The sequence below is a fragment of the Platalea leucorodia genome, assembly GCF_965183815.1.
Source record: "Platalea leucorodia genome assembly, chromosome: 1".
Taxonomy (NCBI): domain Eukaryota; kingdom Metazoa; phylum Chordata; class Aves; order Pelecaniformes; family Threskiornithidae; genus Platalea; species Platalea leucorodia.
The window spans coordinates 9,727,079-9,752,495 of record NC_138823.1 but is presented as its reverse complement, the minus strand read 5'-3'; the positions used below and the strand labels follow the sequence as shown (position 1 = coordinate 9,752,495).

The 25,417-nt window shown below is 36.4% G+C and overlaps 1 protein-coding gene across 5 annotated transcripts in view; it reads left to right on the top strand.

Moving 5' to 3' along the window:
- EFR3A (EFR3 homolog A) overlaps window positions 1-21,657 on the top strand; it is an 87,548-nt gene extending 65,891 nt beyond the window's left edge. For 4 of the 5 annotated variants that reach the window (XM_082312227.1, XM_082312228.1, XM_082312229.1 and 1 more), the window contains 11 exons: window positions 516-688; window positions 1,133-1,208; window positions 3,917-4,078; window positions 5,327-5,458; window positions 5,973-6,040; window positions 7,232-7,359; window positions 12,523-12,611; window positions 16,171-16,219; window positions 16,648-16,751; window positions 17,368-17,417; window positions 18,685-21,657. In XM_082312227.1, coding sequence (XP_082168353.1) covers window positions 516-688; window positions 1,133-1,208; window positions 3,917-4,078; window positions 5,327-5,458; window positions 5,973-6,040; window positions 7,232-7,359; window positions 12,523-12,611; window positions 16,171-16,219; window positions 16,648-16,751; window positions 17,368-17,417; window positions 18,685-18,790 — 1,137 coding nt within the window. In that variant the 3' untranslated portion in view covers window positions 18,791-21,657. The remainder of the gene's footprint in view (window positions 1-515; window positions 689-1,132; window positions 1,209-3,916; window positions 4,079-5,326; window positions 5,459-5,972; window positions 6,041-7,231; window positions 7,360-12,522; window positions 12,612-16,170; window positions 16,220-16,647; window positions 16,752-17,367; window positions 17,418-18,684) is intronic. The other variant, XM_082312230.1, reaches the window with a different exon arrangement.
- The last annotated feature ends 3,760 nt before the right edge of the window (window positions 21,658-25,417 follow it).

Here is a 25,417-nt window from a genome sequence, read left to right as displayed (position 1 = left end):
CCAGACTTCTAAGAAAGTGATGTTTCCTGCTTGCTTTCTTTTTTGCAATAAAGTAGTATCTATAGATTTTTAAGATGTACGTATAGGCCCTGATTTCTCTTTTTACCTTCACATAAGTATACTGAGTACCATATATGAGCAGCTCAGAGCCTGAAATGGAGAAGTCTTTATTGGAATTATTACCATCTTCGTTTTATGCCCTGCAACTTTTCATAAGCTGTTAAAAAAAAAAAAATCATAAATGGTACCTTTATTTTTTCTTTCAGGTATGTTGGTAGAGGAAGGATCTTGAGAAAAAACACTTTAAAACAGATGAGGGAGTTCATTTGAACATGAGTATTAAAGTCCTTCCAAATTCTTAGTGAGGTTAGGAATTTTCAAAACTAATACACTACTTCCATTTGAATCTACCTTTCAGATGCCAAAGCAAGCACACTAAAAAGTGGGTGACAGCAGCAAGTAATTCTTACAATGCAATAATGACACACCTTAATTTTACTTCCAACAATGAACAGGTGACTTCAGGATACAAAGCAACAACGATAACTAATGCACTTCCTCCCCCGTTTCTGGACCCGTTATTGTCTCCGTCACTCATGGAAGACTCTGAGCTAAGGCAGCTGGTCTTGGAAATACTGCATAATCTCATTGATCGGCATGACAACAGAGCAAAGCTCAGAGGGATACGGTAGTTCTTTTTGTTTGCTTTGGCCTACTTGAAATTCTAGTTTAGTATCTGAATGATAAGTACTGTTGATTTTTAAATATTTTTTCTAATATGAAATGTTAATGTAGTATTCTGATAAATGCACAGTGCTCAGTGTCATTTATTGATGTCAAGAGTTTTACAGGTAAGCCTCAGTGCATGATACCTTAAATGACCATTCCAAATATCTGCTAGTTTAACTGTGGAAGACAGAATATGGTATTTTATGTAGAGAAAAAAAATATATGGTTGTCATAAGTCTGTTTATGGTTCTCCCTCTACAACTGAAATTCGAATGTCATTGTTAAACATGGATATAATTTAAATGGAAATTGCTTCAGGATTTGTTTGAATAGTTCATATATTTCACATCCTCTTCCCTTTCAACTTCTTTTTGCTAAACCGACATTTTTGTTTCCTTTGTAGAATAATACCAGATGTTTCTGATCTAAAGATAAAACGAGACAAAATTTCAAGGCAAGACGTGAGCTTCATGAAAAAGGTAATAGAATGAAAAAGTTAACTTTTCTATCTAGAAATAAGATAAAGTAACTGAACTGGTTGCTTTGCTGCTCTTCTACAGCTGTGTTTTTGCAACAAGTTGCAAAGATGATTATTGAGTGATTTGAATTCAAATTACAGTGATTTCAATGTTGAGGTGCTCTAAATAATTGAGAGTGGTTCCATGGAATAAAATTTTCAGTTACGTCTTCAGTGAAAATCCTTGCATGCATGAAATTAGAACAGTGTATATCTAAACCACGATTGTGAAAAATGTATCTTCTTAAAGGATTGTTCTTATAGGACATCATGCCAGTTCACTTCTGAGTATGTTTGGTTCTAAAGAAAAACAGATTTTTTTTTTTATTTTTTTTTTTTTTTAGATGATGCATATGTGGAGTGAAATTACTTCTTTACAATAAACACCTTATTTTCTATGTGGGAAAAATGCATATAGTTATTAGTGTGCTCTGTCATTCCTGATTATAGTTTATCTGTGTAGGTATGTTTGTAAACAAAAAATACAAATTACTGACGTCAGCTCAAGCAGGCTTTAGAACATTTATCATTGTTGTCTGCCTGAGAAAATATATTAATTTCTCACAGCTATCCCATACCATTTTGGTTTTGTTTCCTATTAGCTGTGAAGTAAAAAATGTGTGTCTTCAGAGTGCTGACTTAATTTAATATTCTAATTATAAAAATCAGAAGAATTGCAGTTTAACTTGTCCAGAGGCAAAAGTACTGCATATATAATAATATGCAAAATAGAGTTGTGTGACTTTCAAGTAACATTGCAAGATAAATGTTCTTGCTGAGTTAGTACAGTTGATGTTACTTGCAGTATATTTACACCTGTTTTGCTTAATGCTGGAATAATGCAAATATAAAGAATACTCCAACATTGGCAATTATTAGTGATCTATGCTTGTAAAAAAGTGAGTTAAATTTTAATTCATCAATTTAATACTTAGGATTTCAAACGGTTTGGATAAGTTCTATTTACTGATTTTGCTAGATGAAAATTTTAATTGTCAAACTAAACATTTGAATTGTTAACACTCTCATCTGAAAAAGAGGGCAGGAGAGGAAAAGAAACTTTTACCAGGTCAAGAAAAGATTATACAGTCTTCTAAAAAAATGTATTAACCCTGGGCAATGAAGTCCTGTGTGATACTGTTTCAGGTGCATGTCGTAAACTTAATGTTACTCACCTAGTTTAGATATATATGTTGGCAGCCTATTCTTCCTAGATTCCTTGCATTATCAAAGGAGAAGGGTGAAGCACCTCCAGAAGTCCATTAAGACCTGAAATGACCATCTAGGCTTGTTTGATGTTAGATGTGGATCCTAAGGCAATTGTGTATCGTACATAGGAATTTCAGTACCTAAAATTAGGTGGAATTAAACCAGACATAGACAAAAAGCTCTCTTCATCTCAGTCCACCTTCTCAAAGCCAGGAGGTTTATTTCTGTCCTTTCTTTAATCCTTCTTGCATTTTGCAATCTTCTACAAAGATACTACATGTCGAGAAAATCCACATAATAATTTATTTTCATATCCAGATGCAGTTCTTTCAGTGGGATGAATAATTTCATTACTTTTAGTTTCCAAATATACTGTCTTTAAACAGCTAACCTTTATTGTGTTTATTTCATAGGAGCTTCTGTGCTTTGCTAATAACTCTGTATCCCTCTTTTCTAAATAAAACATATATTTGATTTTAGAAGTAATAAGAAGGCTAACAGCATCTTTATTATTTCTTAAGTCAATATGTCCTGCTTGAAAAACATGTTAAACATGAGTTTTCTTTCTCCACCTAAAGCTGAACTAGTACTTCCAGAGGTAAAGCATCAGTCCTTAGATCTAGAAAATTAACTGTGTCAGCTGATACAGACCTGTACCCTCTACAAATTAAGAATGCTGGGGTGGTACTGAGTCATGTGTTGCATACAAAACCTGCTCCTTAACCTGCCTTTCTGAATTTTCATTTTTTTTTGTGTTGAAATAATAGTTTTGTTACAAAGATTTGGTTAAGGACAGCATTACAAGGAAAGTAAAGTCACTTTTGAAGTTGAGGGTCTTTCATTAGGTAACCTATGTTCTTCACTAGAGCTAGAGCCTCCATATGCTCAGTGGTAAAAGAGCCCTACTCATCTTCTGAATCTCTGAAAAAAAGAACTTTTTCTCAGTTTGCTCTTAAAGGAGACTTGCTTAATGAACAAGTTTGGTGTCCTCACAAGGATAACCCTTGAAGCTCCTCAGTTACTTGGATGTTCTTGAGAGCGTTTCAAGATCCACTTTTTATTTTTTCCTTGTCATAAATGGGCAATTTTTTTCTGAATATTTCAATAGGAAATGAATGCCAATGTCTGACACACAGTTCAGTATTCATGTGAAATTCTCTGTATCATCTTGCCCATCCGTACGCTTCTACATAAAATAAAATAGTACTGTATTTATAAAGAACCTACTGTTATGGTATTAAACTAGTGATCTTCTTTATTAATCATGTACTTGTTTGTGTATATATGTGTATACATGTATTTATCCCTTTTTATTTTTCTAATGCTCTGTCCAAAATGATCTAACATCAAAGGTGACTCTGCTTGGAGCAGGGAGTTGGACTAGAGGACCTTTAAGTATCCTTTCTAACCTAAATTATTCTGTGATTTTAATACCCATTTTCCCTTTTTTGTCTTTTATAGCATGGTCAGCAGTTGTACAGACACATCTACTTAGGCTGTAAAGAAGAAGACAACGTCCAAAAAAACTTTGAACTGCTGTTTACATCTCTAGCTCTTATCACAATTGAACTCGCCAATGAAGAAGTGGTTATTGACCTCATTCGATTAGCTATTGCTTTGCAGGTATGAGTCTGAATCAGTGTTGGGTTCATTGATTGACAATTTATATTGGTAATTAGAGATGTGGGTAACTTTTTTTTTTTTGTTTGTATATTGATCTTCAAATTGGAAATCACATCATTCAGTCCTAATTTGATCCATCCATTAAGGAAGTGCACCTTGTACATAACACTTATTAATAGGGAAACTTCAACTAATCAGATTTGTTACAAACTTCTACAACACGTTCTCTTCAGGAAAGATAGCAGATGTGGAAATCTGTTGAAACATTCCCTAGAATCAATGATATATTCATTAGCAGATTGACAAGGTATTCTTACAGTCTTGCGCCAATGTTCCGTATACAATATATGGAATGTCGTCACCTTGGAAGAAAGCTTTTGGTTAATTGATTGGTTGGAAATATTTGTCAAAACAGGCTATTTAATCTGACCTTAGAGTAAAACTCTATTAGTGTGTTGACAGGCTTTATTCCTTAACATTTCTTTTACAAGATCAAACATTATTTCATACTTGCATACAGTCTTCAGTGAAACTGTGTAACTTAGTAGGTTTATCTGTGTTGAAATTAAAGCATTCAAAAAAAATAGTGTTAGCATGTGCCATGGAAATTTGATGAAATTGTGTCCTGTGTTCCCAGTTCACTCTCTGTCATTGGCCTTATTCCCTAATGTGCACCTGCATTAGGAAACCTCTGAAACACAGAGCGCATCCTTAGTTTTAAAGTATGTCAGTGAACCAAATCCTTACTTGATGAAAATGACATTAGGAGTTTTGCTAGAGCAAAAATAATACAATCTGAATAAACACAGAAATGCTAATAAGCATTAAGTAATTCCCTGTATGGTACAGTATCTGTGACTCACAAGAGAGATTTTTATTATTAAACTACTGTTTCTAGTTTTCCTGAAAAAAGTTATGATCAGCAGGTGGTTCTTATGGGAATCTTAAGGACAAGAGACTAACAGTCATTAACCTGTACTCTCTTTTTGAGAAACAGAAGTTTGAGTGGAGTAGATTTATGTCTCCTCTTAGGGGCTGAGTCCTTCAAGCTCTCTAACTTCAGATCAATATGTGCCTAAGTCAAGAGTGAGCTAGAAGACTAGAATCTTAAGGTGAGAGGTTCTAAATGCCAAGTAATACTTAGGTAGTCATCACATGTCCACTAGTGTTACTAATAATAATTTTGACTTCCATATATTTGGGACAGCCTGTCCTTTGGAGGTTGTAATGCTGTCCTTTATATTTCAGGACATTGCCATCATCAATGAGGATAATCTGCCAATGTTTAATCGTTGTGGTGTCATGGCATTGGTTGCAGCGTATCTAAACTTTCTGAGTCAGATGATTGCAGTTCCTGCCTTTTGTCAGCATGTCAGCAAGGTAACACATAATTTAAGTCATTTAGAACAGTACACATTCTACTGTAAAATGGGTAAATAACTTCTGTCAAGTAATTGCTTGTGGTGTTGATCTCCTGTATTTGTGTCCACCAACATTGCTCTTTGTCTTTGGTATCCGATGGCATTACTTGCTGATTCTTAAAACTATGCACAGAATATTCTTCTCTCAAGGTATAGCATTTTTATTTTGTTTATGGTACCATATATAATGGGCTAAATCCGCATCTGGTGTAAGACTTTACAGCCTCACTGGCTTTGATAAAACAGTACTGACATGCACAAGACCATGTGAACCAGATTTTTAGTCTAAAGGGCGAGTGCCACAATCCCTTTCTCTGGTTAAAAGAAATTGTAAAGGCCTTATTTGTGCTGAGGTAGATGTTAGTGAAGGGTTGGTAATCTGCTACAGTAGAACCTCTTTAAGCAATTTAGTCATTGGAGAAAATAGCTATGGAACTACTCCGTTTGTACTATTTGTCTTGTTTTTTTTTCAGGTCATCGAAACTAGAAGTCTGGAAGCATCTTATTTTCTACCAGAAACAATTTTTAAAGATAAATGCAAGTAAGTAGTTACAGAATGCGAATTAATGAACAGTGAAGTACCTATTTTACTACTAAAAATTGCACACATTGAAATATGTTGCATATGTGAAAAGTAATTTAGAGGTTTAATAGTGTACAGGATAGGCAGAAGAAAACAAAGCATTTAAAAGCATATCAAAATCTGTTTTTCAGACTTATTGTAGTCAGAAGCACTTATATCTGCACAATATGATGCTTGGTGTAAGTGCTAACACAGCAAAATGCATTTTCACTGAATCACAGAATGGGTGAGGTTGGAAGGGACCTCTGGAGCTCATCTGGTCCAGCCCCTCTGCTCAAGCTGGGTCACCTAGAGCAGGCTGTCCAGGACCACATCCAGGTGGCTTTGGAATATCTCCAAGGATGGAGACTCCATAACCTCCCTGGACAATCTGTGCCAGTGCTTGGTCACCCTCACAGTAAAAAAAGTGTTCCCTGATGTTCAAACAGGATCTCCGGTGTTTCAGTTTGTGCCAATTGCTTCTGGTGCTGTCACTGGGCACCATTGAAAAGAGCCTGGGTCTGTTGTCTTTCCACTCTCCGTCCCTTAAGGTGGTTGTACACATTGAGAAGATCCACTTTCTTTTCTCCATGTTGAACCGTCCCGGCTCTCTCAGTCTTTCTTCATTGGAGAGATGCTCCAGTCCCTTAATCACCTTAGTGTTCTTTGTTGGACTCTCTACAGTAAGTCCATGTGTCTCCTGTCCTGGGGAGCCCAGCACTTGACACAGCACTCCAAGTGTGGCCTAACCAGTGCTGAGCAGGGGGGAAGGATCACCTCCCTTGACCTGCTGGCAGTACTCCTCCTAATGCAGCCCAGGATACCCTTACCTTTTTTTGTCACAAGGGCACATTGCTGGCAAATAACAAATACTATTACTCTGCAGTGTTTTCCATTTAACAGAGACTATAGTCTCTCAAGACGTAGCAGAATAGGTGAGGAACATAATTTAGATAACCAAGAAGTGTTAAGGTAACTTAAAATATTGCAGAGGTATTCAATGGACTAATTTTGGAGTGTATATTCATTCCTAAATAACTGAGCAAGTTTTATTTGTGTCAAATCATTACCATTGACCCTTTTTGATTGCTTGCAGACATTATAAAAGTATTTTACTTAATGAACAAATCTCTGTTGGTAGATAATAACTTCAAATATATATTTTGACAGTCTTCCAAAATCCTTAGAGAAGCATGAAAAAAATTTATTTTTCCTGACAAACAAGATTGCAGAATCATTAGGAGGCAGTGGATACAGTGTGGAAAGATTGTCAGTTCCTTATGTACCCCAGGTAACAGGTAAGTGGTGATTAGTGGCAAAACTGCTAAGTGCCAGTTATTAAGAATGCTTGCTTAATGTGTTGTGTGCCAATGAAATGTAGTGTGATTACTTGGCAACAAAACTTAGTCAAAGTATAATTTTGTTTTCTCAAGATGTTTTTTTCTCTCATTAGCTACTGTATTATTGCTAAGAAGTTTCAACCTTGTGTCCTTTTAAGATTTCTTTTTTTTTTTTTTTTTTTTTTTTTAAAATTCAGGAAGTGGGGCAGAAAGTTTTTGAACCCACTTCAACCCTTTTTAATGAAGTCTTTGCTTTCAAAAGAATACCTAAGAAGATAGTAGTGATTAGTACTGCTTTTCTGTATTCACTTGAGTTAGCAGGTGAGGAAGGATTATACAAGTCAGCATACTTTATCCTTTTTCTGTAAACACTGAGTGGAACCTATTCCATCCTTTTGCCATATGGCCTTGTGCTGACTTGAGTTATTGGCCTTAGTCAAATTTGCAATGAGCAGATGTTAATTTCATCAAGTGTGTTACGTTTTCCTCCGTTAGATACCTATGCTAGCTTGGTGTCAAGTAACACAATGAAAATAAAGTATTCCTGAGGAAGATTGGTGAGAGTTTGTGCTACCCAGGATGCTTGAATAGTGTGTGAATGACTAGCTAGTATGTGACATTGTGTCTTTTCACCTTCTAAGGTATTTTCAACAGCCAATTGAGCAACTTACTGAAAAAAAATTGTTCAAAGAATTTGTTTTATTAACCATGTCTCTTTTGTGATTGTACGTAACTGGTTGCTGTTGTAATAGACTATGGGACATCCCAGTCTGAAGCATGACCTTTTTGTGAAATAAAAGTACCTAGCAGGAAAATGTGATTCCTCTGTTTTGTAGCTCATGCATAGAAAGAAACATAGCACATACGGACAAATGAATGCCAGATCTGTCACACTTGCAGTACGATTCAGAGACATTGCTGCCTGCTCTTGAATAAGCTTTTTTGGATAGCTGCTGTGGGAGGGAATGAGTTCTCCAGACAGATGTGGTTTTGTCCCAAGTGCTAGCAGGCAAACTAGTGATATATTCTGAGACACAGCGGCAATGTCTGTGTTTTCTCTTGCTGGTTGTCTTCTTCTAAAAAGGAAAATGTTGCTATACTTGACAGCTTATTTCTTCTGGCATCCAAAAAAACAGTTAACATTATATTTTAATATTGCCAGAAGAGGTAGGTAGCAAGTAAGGAAATGTTACATTTTCAAATTTTTACTGTCTTTGAGTGAATGAGAATGCAATGAGAAAGATAACCTGGTTTGAAATCTGTGTTAAGCCTCTTATAGAAATTGAGATGTGTTTGTACCTTAATGACCTTGCTAGGGTTTTCTTGGATACTTTGATAAAAATGTATTCCTACACAGGAAGATATGTAAGTTCTGACATCAAGGTTAAGTGAGTTTAGCTGCAAGTATGTGATTAACTGCTTCTTCAGGTGATGAGAAATGGCTATACGTAATGCTAAATCTTAGTGTATGCGAATCAGATGGAGGTGTTTTTTGGTGGTCTTTTTGTAAAGAGCAGTAACCAACACTGGTTCCATGTCTGTTATTGTATCTAATTAGGATCATTAATCCCTGATCCTGTGGGATATTGAACTTCCAAGATTTTCATTTAACTAAATCAGGACAAAAGTGAATATTTTGGATCTCTGAAACTTTTCATTTTATACTTCAATGAAATGTTTCATTTCTAGTATTATATTACAATGCTTGAATATAGTGTTTCAAAATATATCATTAATTTTGGTAAAAGATGGATCCATTTTTTATATATTCCTGTGAAAGTTATGGTTGAACCCAAAAGGCCAGTAAAGATTTTATCCTAATTCTTTCTAGTAATTCTGAATATCAGTGATATAATGATTAACAATGACTTATAGACATAAAATCATCATCCTGTCTTTGTTTCAGGTTTTGGTACTTCTTACCAGTTTGAAAGACATTCATATTTGCGATTTCTTGTACCTTGTTCTCTTCCTTATTTGGGGGAGGGGGGAAGCTGATAATTTAAATGTATATCTAATCATTTTTTTGTCTAGTATATATTTTTTTTTTAAATTTAGCTCTATTTCCATCAGGCAAAAAACCTCATAAATGCAGACACAAGTCAAAAGGTAAAAATGAGTTGTAGGTCAGCCTGCTCTCCTGCTAGCTGTGGTGTGTGTATAGAACGTGCACAGTCAAAAAAAAAAAGTGCTTTTAGAGGGCCTTTAGACCTTTAGGCCAGAAATTGTGTTGTACTTAGTGTTTCCTTCTCCTTTTTTTTGTTTATCTCCTTGATATACCTGTAGCAATGTTAGCTGCTGCAAGATTTGCCTTTGTGTTTACTCTTGGTTTGGAACTCTACAATATGGTAGCTTCCTATTTTCTTTTCTTGAGCAGGTAGTAGGGGCTATAGGTATCATTTTTGTGATAGTACTAATTACTTCTTTGAGTGAAGTTACAAGAACTTCGTAGAAGGTTGGAAGAAGCACTCAGCTGTTCACAGACCGATGATTCATCTTACTCACTGGCTGTTCAGGATAAAGGTCCATTAGTGGGACATGTATATGTGCATATGTTCTGTGTGCATCCCACCAGCGGCTGGGCTTAGACACAGTCTACCCACCAGCTGTCTCCTGGTTCCCAGTCTCCCCAGTCACTGGCACCTGGGCATGTCAGTCCCCAGGGCCAACAGCCGCAGTCCGGCTGCTGGTGCAGATCCCCCTTGTGCACAGTAACACACACGTGTGCACACATGGGTCTCGGTCAACCTCCCAGGCTCCATGCTCTTTCTGACAGTTGGCCTGGGCCTCATGGTCCCTCTGGGTGCATTCCCCTCAGAGACAGACTGACACACAGACAGACAGACACACACGGACACCCCCAGCTCCCAAGCCACTTGATCTACTCGCCTGCTGGTCCAGCTTGATGTTCCCTTGTAACCATGCACTGGTGCTGTGTTCCCTCGCTTGCTTGAGACACACAGGCCCTCTGACCCATGGTCTGACTGCAGTTGCTGAGCTCAGACCCCCACACACACACCTACGCAAAGAATAGAGTCCCTTGGCCAGGAAAAGAGAAATGGGATTTAATGAGAAGATGGGACAGGCTGCACTGATGAGGCTCAGGGCATGGCCAGATGCATGTGCTCATCAGCAACCCGTTTACATGGGACTGATGCCTTTATCCCCTTATCCCTCTGTTTTCCTTGCTTGCTCCTCCCCAAACCATCTCAGTCCTCCTTTTCCCCACCCTTGGTTCCTCCCCTAAACGTCCCATACTAAGCCTTGCACAATCCCAAGATGCTGTTCCCCTGCATCTCAAGTGTCCCATACCCCAGGCACTGACCCTGACTTGGTCAGTGAGGTGACCCAGAGAGCTGCTTCCGTTGCCCCATGGCCAAGACTTGTGGGACGGCCCTGGTAGGGGCTGGGGCAGTGGGTATTGGGTCTCCACCGCTGCCCTCGTGCCTCTGGGCTCCTTTGTGTGTGTAGAGACAAGCTTTATAGCGTAACAGAAAAAATTACAATTTTCACAATTTTTTACCCACTTAATGTGTTGAAATTAGAGAATGAGCATTTTTATTAGGCAAGTGTAGGGAGGCATCCATTATAAAAATGAATTCGATGTAAAGTAGTCCCAAAAATGTATCTTCTGGTGTTTGCATGTCAATTATAGAGAGAGCAGCAAGATGGCAGCAAAGATGCAGCTTTGTCTTGTGTTTGCTCTTGAGGGCTAAGGTGCTTTCCTCAGACTCTGTATGTATTGGGTTGTGTACCAGTAAGCCGTCAGGGATTAAAAATTAAGTAAATCCTTCAAAATGCCACTTCAAATGCTCAGGGACTCTGAGAACCTGGCAAAGATAGCTAGAATTCAGGTGTTTTTCACTAATCTTGTTCTTTCACTGCCTCTTGATCTTAAAATAGCATTTCATCTATACAACTTCTGAAAGTTATTTCTTGGGTTTTTTTTAAAAGCTGAGTATGTTCAGCTCTGCTGGAATGAATCCTGTTGGTTCAAGCTCAATATTTGCACTGCAAAAGTGCTTTGCTAGAAGTGGATTAAACAAAGGTTGCGGAAGAAAAGTATAAATTACCTTGTGGTGGGGTAGTTTTTCAGTCGTGGTTCTTATCCTTATCTTAGTATCAAGTGCCTGTAGGTGCTTCTAACTATGTGCAGTGCAAGTCGTCAAATAATAATGGCCAGATCCAAATGGCTTGATCTCGGCTAAAATCTAAAATGTGGCATGGGAATTCATGGTTTTGTAAATGAGATACACATAAGTCAGGCCACTCAAGTCTCCATTTGTCAGAGGATCCTCATGACATGTCTGTAAATGCATTTTCAACTGTTCTTTTTAATCTTGTGTTAATATATTAAATGTCAAAGATGAGAAAAGGTTATTGGTGTATCATCTCAGGAGTGCAGTCACAAAAGGAAAATCCATCAGCTGATGGATCATTTGATCATAATCTGCTTCCGCGTTAATGAAATAATTGTGCTCCTTTTAGTACCAGCGCAGTTGGTCTTATTCTGTCAACTTTTTAGGCCAGCTGGACTTGCTAAAATGTTTGCAGGAAGTTAGAAATGGAGAGAATTTTTTTTCACCAAGTGGATTTTTAGACTTGCTGAATATGGTACTTGTAGCAACAAGAATAAGGAAGGATTGTTGTTCATTTCCATTCAGAAATCTTTATTTCTTCTGTCAATGAGTCATCTTCCAAGAAGCCCTTTTCTGTTTCAGAGTACCTTCAAATTAAGACCTTAATATTTCAATTTCAAAACCAAAAGAATAAGTTCAGGCTTTTGAAAATTACTCTGCAGCAATATATCATCATGCACTATGTTATTTATTATGCGTTTGAATAAGATCTGATCTCATTTTTTTAAAATTCAGGGCTTTCAAGGCAAAGTTGGCAAGATCTGGGATGAGAGGGGGAAGGGACAATAAAAAGGTTATTTTCCTTCATATTTAATAATTTAGAGCAGTAACTGATCATTTTTCAGAACAATCCAAATGATAAGATAGATGATCTTGGGTTAAATAGGCATATAGAAACAAATCTGCATCTGCTGTGTAGAAATTCAATTGATCATGTTTCAACTGTTATACAAAAAGTAAGATTAAGTTGGTTTTCTTCTAGATGAGGACAGACTCTCCAGGAGGAAGAGCATTGTGGACACGGTATCTATTCAGGTGGATATTCTGACTGGCAACAACATAGAGGATAAGGTATGAAAATCACAGGATATTTTAAAGCAGCATCTTTGGAGGGGGGGCAGTGGAATGCAAATAGCATTTTTCCAGAAAGTCTAGTATCTAAGTGTGCCAGCAATGTTAAATGCATTGAGAGATTGATTTTTTTAACTCCTATATTTGTAGAAACATGTTGGCAGAGACACTAATCTTGAGCTTGCTCTATAAAAACGTAAAGTATTTTGTCACTATAGTTTTTACAGATAGTACTGCAGAATATGGGGTAGCAATACATATATATGCCGAACAACTAATATTTTATGAGTAAATATTCTAAAAAGTTTTCTTTGCATTTTGAGGGATCAAATAAAATTCCTGCATCTGTATCCCTGCATCATTTGAAGTATCTGAGAGTCTTGTTCATCAACATGGGGCTGACAGGTAAAAGACTAGTGAGAGACCTGCTGTCTTTGAGAGGCGCAGGTAAAGACTAGGCAGGCTGCTTACACCACAGTGTTACAGTGTCATGTTTTCCTTCCAGAAGAGTTTAGCACACAGTGCTTTAAAGGCACAGGAAGGATAAGGCAGCAACAAAAAGTTCATATGTAGGGTACAGGAGCTGATGCTAATTATCCCTTATGAAGGCTGCATTATAATTAAAATGATCCCACATCTTTTGATACTTCATGTGAAGTATTTCTTAAAATAAATTTCCATTTCTACTGAATCTTTTTCAAGGTTCTGCTGATTCTTATTAACCAGATTTCTGCTGGCTGCGATGGAGATTAGCTGTTGAAATTGAGGTGTTTGTACCTGCAAACGAATCCTACCTTTACCATCTTAAAGCACAAACAGGCTAGGGGCACGAAACAGAATGTGTGGACAGAGTCAAGCTCAATGTTAGTTAAAAACGTAATGTTAAGCTATTGTAAAGGAGCAAGCCCCATTTTAGAACTTACTGACAGAAGTGGTTTATGTTTTGCGTCATTATTATTATTATTCCTTTCTGCTCTGTGCTGATGATACCTCAGATGATATTCTGTGTTCACTTCTTGGTATTGTGCGTTAGCAAGGATAAACTACATAAAAGCTTAGGAGAAAGAAGAAAAAAGTGTTTGAAAATTAAACCAGATTATCATAATCTTTAGCTTTCTGAAGAAAGTAAATGCTCGTAATAGGAATGGGGGTATTTGACATTAGTATCCTTTTTTAAAATCATGTGTTATATGTGATTGTAGGTGATTGAACATTTCTCTTGACAGTAGAATTAAATGAGAGAAGATTCCATTTCAGATTTCAAATGATTATGCTGATGTTATGTTAAGCATTGATATATAGATGTTTTTGAAGAGGATATAGCAGTTGTAGATAAATCAAAATCTCTGTATGGGTTCTCAATTTAATGTGGTACAGTGTCTTGGATAATGAATTACAGTTTGTCTCTCTTAAAAACAAGAATTCTATTAATCAGAAACACATGAAACCGTTTCTCCTTTAGTTACTTTACAATGTTTGTTTACAATGCAAAGGGAAAACCAATATTTTCCAATTTGCTGGCTGCACCTTGATACCTAAATCATGAACATTTGAAAAACATTCATAGAATCAGAATCATTTAGGTTGGAAAAGACCCTTAAGATCATCGAGTCCAACTGTAAACCCAGCACTGCCAAGTCCACCACTAAACCATGTCCCTGAGCACCACGTCTACCCGTCTTTTAAATACCTACAGGGATCCCCATCCCTGGGCAGCCTGTTCCTTCAGTAATGGGGCTCTGTAATTTTTCCTAATTCTTGTTCCCCCATAATGCATGGGTTTGCCCACCTGCAACATAAGATGATACACTGGATGTAACTCAAGAGGAGAGAAAAAAAAGTCCATGAGGATATTAAATCTGGTTCTCTTGCTGTGTAGGTTAGTAAATATAACATAATCCCTAACAGTCTGCAGAATTAAACTGCAAAAACAAAAGGAGCATAAGGCTTTATGACTGAGAGGATAAACTACTTCATTAATGGAAGTTCTAGGATTAATGTTGTATGGTATCATGTCTGCACTGTGTAAGGTAGAAGACTGTTTATCCATAAAATATCTATTACTGTATACAATACGAATGCAATTCTTTTGTCAGCACAAGATGTAGCAAGTCTGTTAGTGAGTCCTGTTCAAGAAGATGGTTTATTCCACAGTTATCTCCATTTATAAGACAAAAGCACTAATACTCCTGTGTTATTAATAACCAAATATAATGCTGGCTAATATCAGCAACTACTACGGAGGTTAAGTAGAAATCTGAAAGGCTGCCATAAACAAGTAATATTTACCAAATATGAATTGTATAAGAGGTGACTGTTTCAAAATCTGAATACTCTTTATCTCTAGCCATATCCACAAATATTTGACATAAAGGTAGTTTTGCTGTTCATGTATTGTTTATATATTCAGAGGTAAAGAATGTGATGCTAATGTAGTAAAATCTGTTAGACAAGTATCATTTACAGCTCCATCTCCTGAAATAACACTGATATAAAAAGGAAAAAGCTACTTCTGGCTTTTCCATTTACAATAGGTCAAGTCAATGCATTAAAAAATTGAAAGAATTCAGTCTTCTGAATTGGGTGAAATAGCTTTTTGCTACCTTACAGATCTTTTATCTTAAATCATATTAGACCATTCTAAACAATTAGTGTTTATAAAAGTGCTGCCTGTTTACATGTAGTTAGTTTTGAAGGATTAAAGTAAGGCAGTCCAAGCCAGGAAACCATGTTATATTCAGGTGAACACTGTTGGGCTATCTAAGCATTCTCCCCTAATGTTGTCACGGTGGTTTCACTGTAAATATGCTTACTGATGTAGAAGCTCTAGGTCTATAAAGAGTTGAAACACGAAGATCCATGAGCTGGGGCTCTTCAGAGGAATGTTCGTGCATCTTTGGTAATTTTGCAGCCCCAAGCAATTCCTAATGAAGTACATCTGCAGCAGCAAATGGATATTCAGATTACTAAATGAACAGATTTTCTCAGTGCATCAGACATAGCTTGTTATGAAGAGCCCTTTAGCTCCAATGTTTATGACATGAGCACCAAATTATTTGGAGCTCATACTGGTACGACATTAGCCTAAAGCAATAACCATTTTCCTCTCTACCCTCCACTACCATCTCTTGTTTTAGTATCCCATTGCTGATAGCTCAACTAGTCTCAGGAAGCAGCTGCTATTATTTGCAACAGCTGTATAGAAACCAGCACTGAGGCTTCGCAGTACAGAAACACCGCAGCATATTCCTGACCCAAGGGAGTGTTCTGCCAACATTCAAGTCCTTTTCCAAAGCATTGTGCCCATAGAGCGTCTTGACCAGAATTTGGAAAGTTTTCCTTAATGTCATTTGATAAAAATTTCCTCACTAATTGCAGTGGCGTAAAAATGTGAATTAGTGATCTGTTGGCTGTCATAGAAGCTCCAGATAAAGCTCTTAAAAACTTGTAAGGCAGAAAAGCTCTGTGGCCATTTTGTCCTTCTGTATTTATCACATTTCTTATTTTTCAGAAGCTTGTTATATGTGAGACTTAAGGGGGTTTGTTTCTTTGTGTTTAGATTGATAATACTGAAGAAATCACCTTTGAAGCTTTGAAGAAAGCAATTGGTAAGATTTATTACAATTGTGTTTATGCAGCATAGTTCTAGATTACTGTGGAATTGCTAGAGTAAAAGGTATTGCCAGAATAACATAATTAAAATATTGCATTTGTTTTTCTTTGGCTAGTAAATGTATTTAAAACTTCAGTTATTTATTTCTAAATTTCTGAAATGATATCGTGATAATTTTAATTAATTCATTTTCTGAAGCTAATGTGACTGAATGAAAAGCGTCTGAAAACGCCTGTCATCTATTAAAGTTGTCCTTACAGGCCAAGCTATAAGTAACGTGAGATTTTCAAATTCCATTGCTTCCATTGTTTGCTTCTGCAGTGCACATTTGAAGGTTTATATCACTTATACTTGATAGGCAAAGATTACATTTGTCTCTTTTTTTGTTTGTTTTTTTGTTTGTTTGGGGTTTTTTTGTTTAAGATAACAATGGACTTGAAGAACAGGAAAAAGAAAAAAGGCGTCTTGTGATTGAAAAGTTCCAAAAAGCACCATTTGAAGAAATCGCAGCACAATGTGAAACCAAAGTGAGTTTCTGAAAAATGTTTTACAGCATTGAAGACGCTAGTATAGGCATTAATGGGGATATGCTGGCTAAAGGGGATTTATGTTATCATGTTACTCCTGCTGTTACTTCTAACGAAGTCCAGTTCTTTGTCTTCAGCTATTATCTCTACTATTATTAATGTTCGGAAATTCCAGTTATTTAAAGTGTGCTTTTGTTTGTTCCTAGACCATTTGAAAAGCAATGGAAATCTCATACATTCTTCATCTTGTTTTCGTTACTGTCTTTGAAATCTAGATTCACAGCCCGTTCCTATTTCATCCTGGGATAACTGGAGCAGTATTTACCTCATTATATATTTTGAATAACTAAGTGTATTTCAGGTTTGTTAAACTCCTATCTGCAACACCAAAATTTGCTGTATAATTCCTTGCACTTCAGGAGAGGCTCACTCAATCTCATGCCTCTTCAGGGCTCGGAATACTTGCAGCAGTGAGAAAAGAAATCGAGATAGGAAACGCTGCCTAGATTTGCCATGTGGTGATGTGAAACACACTCACTGAGTATGGCCTGGCACATTCATTTTAGCTTGGTTCAATTATAGTAGTTAATAATTAAATTTTAATTTTTTTTCCTAGGCAAACTTCCTTCATGATAGACTTGCACAGATACTGGAACTCACCATTCGGTAAGGCTTTATGCAAGAAGAATATGATGAATGAAAATGAGTTATAAAGCAATTGTGATTACTTTCAGGTGGTCATGTCATAGAGTTCTTAAACACATATAGCAGGCAGAAAATAATTGACTTAACTGAATGTTGTGGCTTAACTGTGGTAGGCATTGAAGCCCCACACAGGCACTGGCTAACTCCACCTCAGTGGGATAGGGAAGAGAATTAGAAGGGTAAAAGTGAGAAAACCTGTGGGTTGAGATAAAGACAGTTTAATACGTAAAGCAAAAGCTATGCACACAAGCGAAGCAAAATAAGGAATTCAGTTACTACTTTCCTGGAGCCACCTCCAGGAAAGCAGGGTTCCATCAGGCATAACGGTTACGTGGGAAGACAAACACCAACACTCTGACTGTCCCCCCCCCTTCCTTCTTTTCCCCCCAGGTTTATATGCTGAGCACGATGCCATATGGTGTGGGATATCCCTGTGGTCGGCTGGGGTCAGCTGTCCCAGCTGTGTCCCCTCCCAGCTTCTTGTGCACCCCCGACCTACTCGCTGGTGGGGTGAGAAGCAGAACAGGCCTTGACTCTGTGTAAGCACTGCTCAGCAATAAGGAAAACATCCCTGTATTATCAACATTGTTTCCAGCACAAATCCAAAACATAGCCCCATACTAGCTACTATGGAGAAACTTAACTCTATCCTAGCCAAAACCAGTACACCAAAAAAGAGTAGTCTTTGTCTAAAACAGTCACTTTGATTTTCTTGTTACTATTTTGAATCTTTTAGATAGTGGAGAATATCCAGAAACCACGTCATAGTATACTTACATTCTTATATTATTTCTGTGTATATCAGTAGTATTGAAGAACTCTGCTGTTTTCCAATTGCTGTATCTCTTTGAGAAAGTAGTTAGAAAATGAACACCCAAAATAGGACATGACATTATTATAGAGTGTTGTGCACATCCGTTGTGCAGTATGAATAGTATTTGTTAGTAGTAAAATGCATTTTCATAGCTCTGTAACAGCAGTGAAGTTGATGATTTAGACCAGAGTACAAAAAAAAAAAAAAAAAAAAAAAAAACAAAAAAAAAAAAAACAAAAAACCAAAAACAAACCCAAGGCATGATAATTTCATTAGAATTTCAGGAATAGGATAAAATACTGGGGGAGGGAGGGGGAGTGTAGTTTACTCTTGTTTCTCAGCTATTTGTATATCAAGTTATAAAAAAGAAAGCAGTCTATATAATTATATATATTGATTGTTCTTCTCACACAGTCCTCCACCTAGCCCCTCAGGAACGATGACCATTACTGCTGGACATGCTCATTACCAATCTGTTCCAGTCTATGAGATGAAGTTTCCAGATCTTTGTGTGTATTAAGTGTCTTCTGAAGTCTGCTGGACATTATTTAGAGTAGAATACAATAGAAAGAACAAGATGAGTTTTCAAATTTTATTGTTTATTTCATCTAAGCTAACTTTAAAATAGTGATGGACTTGAGCCAAATACAGATTACTCTAGCCAAACTCATGAGACTGTCCTGAGTTGTTTTCTTCTGTAATATATTTGAAGTTAGGTTTTTCATATATCATATTTCTTCATTTTCATATTTGAACACATGTAGAAGTCAGATTTAAAACTTGTCTTGCCATATAGGTGAATATTTCAGTTACAGTAGGAATTTGTATTTCTGTAAATTCCTTTAATTTGAGGTATAGTAACTGAAGAACTTGTTAAAACTTTTTCTTTTTTTTCAATTTTTTTGTTGGGTCTTTTTTCTCCTCTCCACCTCAATTATGTATCTAAATAGACTGCTTTTGGCTTGCTTCATCTGAATAAATGTAACCAGTGGAGCACTACCTTAGCTCCCTTTTGTTCATGCTGTCATAGCTAGCCAACTTGTTTATTTTGAAATATATGGAAATAAACAATACCTTACATGTGTTCAAGTACAGTAAATGAATTAATGGACACTTGTTAAGTATTTTTTTGATGCATCACATACCATGCTTTTTAGATATATACGCCCAGTATATGTCCTGTGTTTCTTGCTAAAAGTTAACTGCTTTGCATAAGAGAGGAGAAATCTCCTCTTGAAGCACTGAACTGTGCAATATTTTTCATGTCTTAAGGTGTATGGTTTACAGACTGTACTTCTGAAAATGCAGTAGTATTTTACTGTCTGCTTTAGTATAAATACATGAGAGATATATTTAGTATAGCAGAAAATAAACTGAGGGCATTTTAAATCACAAATACAGAAATTACAAATATATTCTATGAGGTATTTCTCTGTAGTTTATTACAGCTTTTTAATGATATTTTAGAAATTGAAAGAAAACTGGATGAAACCATTTAAAGACCAAGAATTTATTACATATGTTTTCAAGCAAAAGCATTTTTAGAGATGCATCTCTGTGTTCATTTTTGTTTCATTCTCAAACCTTTCTAGAAATAAGGAAAATGTGGTAACTTTCATAGGTTTATGTATCTGAGTATACTATTCAAATGTAAATAAAGTAAAACTGATAGAGTAAATCACTGAGCTTTTGATGATGATTGTCAAGGCTGTCTTTATGACTCACTAAATTCTGCAGGCAAAAAGAAAAAAACAGCTTTCCTTGATGCCAGGAATAGTAAGTTTGAAGTCCCTTAATCTATCTGAATCTGAGTGAAGCAGCACAAACGTGAATGAATGTTCTCAAATATCTATAATAAATGTAAGACATCTAAGTTAGCCAGGCATTTAGATAAACAGTGATCAGGCCGTGAACAAAGTCATCTAGCTTCAGTTAGCCCTGCTTTGATCAGGAGCTTGGTTTAGATGACCTTCAGAAATACCAACCTGAATTCATCTATGATTGCATAATTCTAAGATCTGAATGGTTATCACGCCAGCTCATTTGCTGACTGGTTTGAGCATTTGCAAACCCACTGCAAAAACGGATTTTAAGTTTTTTGACCTGTAGTGCAGTATTCCACTGGACTACTTTTAAAAGCCTGATGTGACATAACATCAGAGAAATATCAGCTACTTAAACCTATGAGATAACATGCTGAGATTTTCAGAAAGCATTCACAAAACTCAAAAGGTAATTGAGACCTTCTTTTCAGTTTAACAGTGCAATCACAGCTGTTAGTGGATGACGAAACAGCCCCTTATCTACAGCATTCCGTTGTGATTTTTACTGCTGCAGCGTATCAGCCTGATCAGACCACAGTCTACACATAAATAGGACTCGTTGTCACTCTAGCTTTTAGTTTTCACTTTTTGGGTTTTTTTTAAGGTAAGACATAATAGTTTTTTGGCCTATATAAAGAGTGTAATTTTTTAAATAGTAAATCTAACCTAGGGATACAATGTAAAACACTTATCCACTCTGTCATTTTTTAAGAACACTGTGCACTTTTGTACAAAAAGAAAATACGGAGTCAAAGAAATAAAGAATGTACTTCTGTTTGCACTCTTGCAGTATGGAGACTGTGCTGTAAATACAGGATTGTTTCTGTGATTGAATTCTGTTGCATGAATGCTGCATGTGAAAATAACTAGATTCAGCATTTCATTTTCTGTTCTGTTTATGCAGTATTTTTCATTTATGCTAATGACAGGTTGCTGTGTTTTCAATGTTCAAATGAGCTTTGTTTGGGAAATGCAGGTGTTGTGCAGGTATTGTGCAGGGAATGAAGAGCTTGTAACACTCTGTGTTCACATGATATTTAATTTTTTCCTTTCTGGAAGTTCAGGGAGTCTGTAAGTTGATAATTGGTTCACTCTGGCCTTTCTAGACAGTGGGGAGTTGGGAGTGACTGTAAAATGTATCATTTTGGTAGCTATTGTTATAGGTAGCTAATGAATGAAACCAAATGAATTAAGAATGCTGTTGTACGGTATAAAGCTGCTTTGTTTCACTTATCTGTTTATGTTCCTGAGACAAGTTGCAGAACTTAAAAGCTCCATATGCATACTGGCCCTGTGTTATCTGCAACACATTGAGTACTGTCACAACGATTATAAATTGGTATCCAGCTGTTTAAATGTATTTCAGCTTTTGCTTTGGGTTCTCTTTCCCATTGTGTCATTTTGAAAAGTGATAGCTTTTGGTAGTGGGTCCCTTTAAAGTAAATTAAATCCTTGAAATAGCCTGTTGTCTAAAATCAGAGTAGGGCTAATTTGTCTGTTGTTCTGATGGTCATATATTCTGTACTGTATGTAATGAACCAGTTTCAATAAATGTAAGAACACACTGTGCAATCTATATTTAAGCAATAAAATAAACCAAAATTTAAAATTAATGTTTTCTAAGGTTTCTGTTAATTTTTATTGCTCACAATTAAAATGTCAATGACATAATTCTTTGGCATTTAAAATAGACCTCATTTTACGTACCTTTTTTTTTTTGCAAATGTTATAGCATTGCAGCATTATCAAACTACTACTTTTATTTATGATTAAACCATTACTATTACCAAGACCACCAACAGTTGAGAATGCAACGATACAAAAATGATTTCCTAATCGCAAACAAGCTTGGGGAAGATAAATAAGCTATGCTTTTCAGGCCTGCCTCCCTGGTTAAGGAACGTATTGGGTTTGTAGTATCAATTTCAAGGAATAAAGTTGTCAGTGTGTGTGAAGATCTGTATACAGCTCACCCACAGGTTGCTTTTTTTCAAACAGTGATGCCATGTAATGGGGCTGAGTATTACACGGTTGTTTGTTATTCTCTTTTTTTGTTAGTCTTCATTTATTTAGTTTTAATAGCGCACCCTGAGAGAAGCGGGAAGAACAATTCATTTATTCTATTGTGAGGAAGTTGGGACCTTCTCTAGCTCACATGAGGTATGTCCTCATATAGAGAGGATTATATTGTTGCCTTTTTTCCTGTGTTCCTAAGTTTTGCAGACATCAAAACTTTGTGTATAATTAGGAAATTTTAGAGGGGAGGTGTCATCTTTCTGTAATCTAGGACTTAGCATAGATCTCAAAACCTGCTATTAAGATGTGTGGTCATCAACCTGTTTTGTTGCCCAGGTTGGTCTGAGCAGGATTTTGATGATGGATACCTCAAAACAATCCGGGGAGAAAACAGTAGCCACACTTGGGAGATTATTTTAAATCACATCTAAAGGGAAGACGTAGAGAGATTCTGTTACCCTGCCACGAGGCCAGACAAGGAGGGACAAAAGTGGCAGCCACTGCAGCAGTACGGCAACACAAAGGTGACCTGTTAAGAGCTGCTTTCTGGGTACTGGGGGAGTTTCTGTCTGGAAGTTTTTGCTTCTTCACAGTGTTGCCTTTATTTGAAAGACTTAACTCATTCATTGCTCACAATTTGGACAATACGGTGATCAAGATGACCAGTACACCTGAGTAGTGCTGGTTTTCAGACTTCATGTCTTCCTAAACTGTGTCAAGTTGTTTATGAAATCATAGTCCCAAATATTTAATACTTTATCAGTTTACAGGCAAAGAATAAGTGCTTAAAAAGTAAAAATAAGTAAATTAGTATCTAATAAGTAGGAAATATTGTTAGTTTAGTAATTAATAGATTAGTTGTTCCCTTTGGGGAAACAACTAGGTTTTGGCCAGCTGTGCCCCAGATCTTTGAAAAATATAGTATAAAGTTACTGTGAGAATGAGAGGAGGAAGAAAGCAAGCTATGCTAAATGTCTCATCTTGATCTGCTTATCATCTTTTTTATTACTTTAGCACTGATCTCTGAGAATGAATAAATATAGCTAATCATAGCTAGGTTATTTAAGACTTCTCTTTATCAACACAATTCATATGGTAGTAATTACTCTATGGAACAACTTTGGTGTTAAATTCTTCTTGAAATAAGAGATACTGGAAAAAAGCCCAAAGGGATTAATGGCAACATTGCCTGAATAACAGCATATTTATATTGTCATTTCTCTGTTACTTGATCAATTCAAATGATCCATCTCTATCGCTGCAATCAGAAAATTCAGCATATCTCTGAGTGAATATATGCATGTGTTATTTGCATAATGATGAATGTAATACTAGTTTCTAATAATGAGCAGAAAGGGATGTTTTTTTATCTTAAGCGTGTATTTTAAATTCAGGCTTCAGAGCAGCAACACTACTATCATCAATCAGAGAAATGAGCTTGTGTTATTATTAAGCAGCAATGCACTTAATTCACTTGTTTAAAGGCCAATTTTTCCCATTTCATCTAATTAGCTCTCTGACCTTTTCAGTAGAATTTTTATTTATAAATGTTGTGAAATATAAAATAGTTTCTCATCACTATGATAAAAGGCTGATAAAAGTTCCAATTCTGAAACAAGTAAACATATCAGCGTAATGCAGATCTCATCCTCGGCACTGGACAAAAATGAGCGTTTTCCTTAAATACTGAAATGCCCTCTTTCTACAAAGCATAATGTGTGTTTGGGGGGGAAAATCCAAGTTAATTAAAATCTTGTCTGCAGACAGAATTTCTCACATCACTTAGCTATCCTCGCTGTCTTCCCTTGAAGAAACAGTCCTATGTTCTCCTGGGTTTTTTTAGTAGTGTTAATGGTGTAGCCACTGTAGGCAGTGGGATTCCTGTGGCTAAATACCTTTTGGGTTTATTTTTGATTTTGGGATTTTTTGGTGGTGTTTCCTACACTGCTCTAATCTTTTGCAGTTTTAATGTAGGAAAAATACTGAAGGGGGGAATACCACCAGCAGAGGTGTATAGCATATTAACTTCTCATCCAAGAACACTCACTGGCATTTTCACATGCTGTTCTCGCAAGGTCCAGTTTGCACGAGGAGATTAAATGACATGGTTTAGTTAACTGCTTCATGATCTGGAAGAACAGAGGTAGCGTTTCTGTTTCCAGCATTAAGATACTGATCTGTAACTAATACTTCTGTGACAAAATTCAACCCTGTAGAACAGGATTACAGAGAAGAAATCCAGACCTTTCAGAGCAGCTGAACGACTGGAAGGTTTGTAGCAAGAGTTTTTGTTCTAAGAAATGTCAGTGAATCATGGAATGGTTTGGGTTGGAAGGGACCTTTAAAGGTCATCTAGTCCAATCCCATTGAATAAGATGGTATGTGCTGTTTTGGGCAGGTCACCATCGGGGTTTAAGCTGTGTATTTGCTCAGTTGTGTGCTATACAACTGAAATCTAATGAGAAACACATACAAGGATTATACCTTTGTGCACATCTTTCGTATCAAAGTAACAAGGTTGCTAGTGATTTTGACCCCAGCTGGGTTTTTTTGTTGTTAACTTTGTTATTACTAACCAAGTTTTAGAAATTTTATTTCTTGTGGCAATATTTGATGATCAAAGCATAGTCTAAGTAAAAGGATATATGTATCCTTTTATACTGCTGTTGTCTGATAACTGGTGAATCTTATGAGTGGTCAATTTGGGGGAAAAAAAAAAAGGAAACTTGGGTTCAGAAAAAACAAAAAGCATTATTCCAGCTTTACATTGCATACTTCAGAATAGATTAGTTTTAGTTGATCCCAGGAAGCAGAACCTTTAAATTTCTTCCCTTTAACATCCTGAAATCTCTCACAACTGGAGATAACCATGCATACTACACAGCTTTGGGGCAAGGAATGTGTCTTTTACCGTCATGATCTGATTGACCAGCAGAAACTCTGTGGGTTGAAAATTGCAATTAGATAGGAAGGGAAGAAGGAACTCATTTTTGTGTAATTACCTTAGCCTTTCTTTTGGGTATTTCCTGCTAAGCTCAGTAAAGGAAGAATGTCTGCAAAAGGAGTTGGAGTAGTTGCAGATTGGTTTAATTAAAAACCTGAAATACTTAGCCACCACCAGCAAGATCCAGTCTGAACCAACTACACAGTTAACAAAAATCAGTCTTTGATCAGAACAGTTTTTACAGAGAAATTGAATGAAATTATACAGAATACTGTCAAATAATTATTTAAGGTAATATCTGACCTAAATAGATGGTCCATAGTGCTGACTTCACTACAGTAAGGAGTTATACAGCCTAGCATTT